Source organism: Aplysia californica, unplaced genomic scaffold (genome assembly GCF_000002075.1).
Source record: "Aplysia californica isolate F4 #8 unplaced genomic scaffold, AplCal3.0 scaffold01490, whole genome shotgun sequence".
NCBI classification, from domain to species: Eukaryota; Metazoa; Mollusca; class Gastropoda; order Aplysiida; family Aplysiidae; genus Aplysia; species Aplysia californica.
In genome coordinates this window covers 77210-81962 of record NW_004798760.1, presented here as the reverse complement: position 1 = coordinate 81962, position 4753 = coordinate 77210, and the positions used below count along the sequence as shown (strand labels likewise).

Below are 4753 nucleotides of genomic sequence, written 5' to 3'. Positions count from 1 at the left end.
AGTAGTAGTAGTAGTAGTAGTAGTAGTAGTAGTAGTAGTAGTAGTAGTAGTAGTAGTAGTAGTAGTAGTAGTAGTAGTAGTAGAAGAAGAAGAAGAAGAAGGAGAAGAAGAAGAAGAAGAAGAAGAAGAAGAAGAAGAAGAAGAAGAAGAAGAAGAAAAAGTAGTAGTAGTAGTAGTAGTGAAGGTAGTAGTAAGTAATATTTGGAGTAGTAGTAGTAGTAGTAGTAGTAGTAGTAGTAATAGTAGTAGTAGTAGTAGTAGTAGTAGTAGTAGTAGTAGTAGCAGTAGCAGCAGCAGCAGCAGCAGCAGTAGTAGATGACAATCTGTGTTCATTTCGCAGTGAGAAATTTGTCGTAGTCGTTTACAATGGTAGTGGATTTTACATGTTAGGTGCACTCACGCATACGCACAAAAAGACATGCCATTATTAGTAAATAATATATTTCGCTCAATTAAAATTTATCAATCGAATAATAACGCAGCAATCTTAAGATTGCTCAGCGCGTTTTAACTGTAGTATGATTGTGTCATTCTCTTGAGCTCCTCAGTTTCATACGTAAATTTTAATTATTATTCTAATTCTAATTTTCATATTTTTTCCCTTCTTGATACGTGGCATTGTATCATTCTTGTGAGTTCTTTAGTTTCGTACGTTAATTTCAATTTTAATTTTAATTTTCATATTTTTACACTTTTGAAAACATATATGAATGTTTCTTGATGTGACTAAAAGAATAAAGATGGAAGTGAATTTTAAAAATAAATTATTTTAGAAATATAAAATTTTAAGTCAATCTTCAGATTGCCGCGCAATTATACGACCGTTAAAACGGGCAGGGCAGCCTTTAGATTGCGCCGATCGGTAAATTGCGCGGAATTATGTTCACATGAGGGGAGAAGGGGAAGTAGAAGCAGCAGAAGCAGTCTGAGCAACAGTTGATATTTTTTCTTGCCGCTTTGGAAGTTACTCGATGCGAATGAGCCATATAAATGAATAGCCCTGATATACAAACGAAGTTCAAGAAGATCACTGACTCTGGATTTTAAAGACAGACAGACAAACAAAAAGACACACAAAGATAATAAGGCATGCAGACAGATGGATTGACAAACACACATACAGACACGCAGACAGACAGACATACAGACAGACAGTCAGACAAAAAGACAGACAGACAGGCTGGCATGATCTTAAGCAAAAAGGCTGTCCATGAAATAAGGTGAAAAAAGCTGTAACTTAAAAAAAAAAGATTGCAAATTTAAATGTAATTTTTTAAAATCATATGATAATATTTTGTGCAACAGCATAGTTATTACTTGATTCATTACATTTCCCTCTCCCCATAACCCCACCCTTAACCCCTATTTCCCTCCTTCCTGCCCCCAACCATTATTCCTTCCCACTCCCTCCCTCCCCCTCCCATCCTCCATATCAGTTTTTTTCATCCTTCTCGGCGTGATCATCTGGGGTGCTGCTATCCATGCTGACAACAGCTCCCTACTTGACATTGGCTACTCCTTCATCCTGAGCATTGTGGGCGGCATACTGGTGGCTGTAGGAGGAATCATAGGCTACATCGGTGGTCGAGACATTGTGGTCTCTTAATGTACAACGTCGGCAAAATCGGAACTGCACGTACGTGTAATATACACTAAGGACACAGATAGATGGGATGTCCTCGTTTGTTCTTACACACAACTAACAAAGTGTTGGTTTTTCATCTACATGTATGTTCATTTTTACAAAATGGCCACGTCTGATTTTTACATCTTTTCCCGACCAAAATGTATCAAGATATGGAGTTAAAAATGCAACAATGAAAGTTAACATATCTAAATTGTCAAATTTATTCAACATAGGCAATTCACATTTAACACAATGGAAAACTTAAGCAAATACCAGCTCAGATATAATCACAGAAATGACCTATAGTACATAAAATACAGGAGTTGAATTTGATAGTGTTAAATTTGAACTGACAATGTTGAAATTGGACTGACAATGTTGAATTTGAACTGACAATGCTGGAATCTGATTCGCACATGACGTCATAAATTGTCCCTGTTGAATCTGAACTCTCTATGTTACCGTACTTTTCAAAGCTCCATTTTGATGTTTGATCCTCCTAGTATTACATTTGCTCCCTCTGTTGTTGGTGTTTGAACTTTCTATGTTGAATTTGAGTGGATTTTATGTTGAATAAATCCTGTTAAGTTTCATTTGAATAGTCTAAATTGATATTTGTCTGGAAAATGTGTATCACGTTGTGCTTGTGATGTATTTGATAAAGACAACACAGGATTATGATAAGGCTAGTTTTGTAGATGGTAGACTATAGTAATTCCGAAATTCTTCATGTGTAAGATAGGTCCAGTATAGTAATCAGAGTCGTATTGGGAACATCATAATGGGATCCCAATAGTATACCTTGCTAGTGGTGATAACAGTAAGAACGGCTGCATGCTTGATGATGACCCGGTATAGATGTGAAAAAACTCCAATCTTGGATTATCAGAGATGATCCATTTTGTTTAAATGCTTCTGACCCCCCCCCCCCTTCCAGTGCACACCTTTTCTTTCTCGGAACAACGATCCAGTCTCTCAGTCTTCGGCTGCCCATTCTGGGACGTTGTTCTACTACCACTTCCTCTGTCTGCACCAACTGCTCCTGGCTTGCACTTCCCCAACATGTCCTGATAAGTACAATTTCACGGAGTTATCTACCCCCGCCACTAGACATTTGCGATGCTTCAATTTTTTATCGGAAATGGGGGGGGGGGGGGGGGGGGGTGAAAGGCACCTTCAACATCAACAAAACCTCTGCCACGCCTTCGTAAACTGCACTTAAACTGTTGTGTCACGACACGGTGGAATCAGGAGCTTATCACGTTTGAGGCATAGAAGGAGATACTGGAATCACCTTCAAGCTTGTTCATTTGTCTTGCTTTTGATGAAAAAAACACCCATTTATTGGGAATAAAAGTCAAGATAATTACGATTGAAGCAGTTTGGGGTCGCCTGGGGACAGGGGAAAGTTTCAGGAGTAATGGCCTCCAAAGTTTAGTAACTTATAAAGCTTGGTACTCACTGGAATCTGCAAATTGTTATTGAAAATAAAATCCATACAGTTCCCTCCCTCCCAGCTCCCGGGCCGGTTTTCTAAATCCGACACAGACGATCCCACATATGGACATAATTAAATAGGTTTTTAACCTCTTGTTGTGTTAAGAAAAAATCATTTAACATCTTTAGAATGTTTGAAATGTTGTTGTTTCTTCAATGCTTTTTAGATGTTTCCGTTATACAATGCTATGTAGCTTTTATAAATTAAATAGTTTTAAAAATTTCAGATTTTGTTCGATGTGTTGTTTATAGTCTTCTTTTTGAGTGCAAATGCTTATGTGTCTAGTTATCTATAAACACACGCACCAACATACACACACTCATGCACGCCCACACACAAAATACACACACACACACACACACACACACTTACACACACACCCACTTACACACACACACACACACACACACACACACACACATACATGCGCACAATTAGGCACGCTTGCACACACCCACACATGATAATGTTGATGTATATGAGATTCATAGGAGCATATTCTTGGCAGCCTTTGTTGCCTGTCTGTGAGTTACAGTTACAGATGGCTGCAAACATTACAAACCAAAATAGATTCGATTTTGTTACAATCTGGAAAGTGTTGTTAAAGATTGCGTTCTTTTGGGACCCCCAAAACTCCTGCCTTGCAGAATGATTCTGCATCAGGCAAAAATACACCGTTATTGCGAAAATTATGTCTACTTTTTACAGTCTGATAGCGATTTTTAGTATGATGCAAACCTTTATGGACACTCAGTTAGCTCAGTTGGTGTTATGCTGGGCAACAGAGCAGAAGTCAGTGGTTCGAATCCTCAAAAAGGTGTTCTGAAATAGGGTTGTTTTGGGGAGTGTTTAAAGTTCTCCACCCATATGACTCAGTTCGGTCGGATATGGACATTAAATTCGTAGGTCTCGCCTCTTAAATGACTTTAGCGTTGAAAAGGACATTGAACCTACAAAATTTCGACTGCAAAACTTTAATATTCCCGTCGTCCCTTCTTCCCCTATCAGCGTCTCTGGTGTAGCTGTAACTGTAAGGCGCTTCACTGTCGGGTGCAGGAGACCCGAGTTCGATTCTCGAATGACGAGTGCTCTTTGAGTGACGTAAAAGTAATGACGCCTCAGCGATACTGTGGAGCCGACCTGTCATCGTAAACATAATTCGTGAAATGGCATAGATTTAACGCCCCCTATCAACACTATCAGGTTATTTAAGAAGCGGGACCTTCGAATTTAACGTCCATCTTCGAAAGGACCGAGTCAAATGGTAAATTCGTGTAAAGTGCCTTTTCCAAGAACAAAACGTCGGACCGAGCTGAGGCTTGAACCTCCGAACCCGCAATCTCATGATTACGGGTGCGGAAGCCTAACAACTAAGACTAGGCCACTCACGTCACCTCTGTCATCATAGTTGGCTCAAGAATTACGTGTGGGTGACATAGCGGAAAACTTGAATAAAGAGACTGTGCTTCTCCAAACTCGAATATGGTCTATAACGGTAACCGACGGATAGAAAAAAAAATACTGTTTGTCCCGTCAGTTACCGAAACTAACTTCGTCACAGACTTTGCAAACATTACATTTTTCAAATAACTGCATTTTATATGATTCTTAATATTATGTCTTTCAAA

At 39.0% G+C, this 4753-nt stretch overlaps 1 protein-coding gene across 1 annotated transcript in view; it reads left to right on the top strand.

Moving 5' to 3' along the window:
- The window catches only part of LOC106013907, a gene marked incomplete at its 5' end in the record, with an annotated part of 5537 nt that extends 2752 nt beyond the window's left edge, over window positions 1-2785 (top strand). Inside the window, 1 exon segment of the mRNA XM_013090763.1 lies at window positions 1437-2785. Coding sequence (XP_012946217.1) covers window positions 1437-1606 — 170 coding nt within the window.
- Window positions 2786-4753: the final 1968 nt, after the last annotated feature.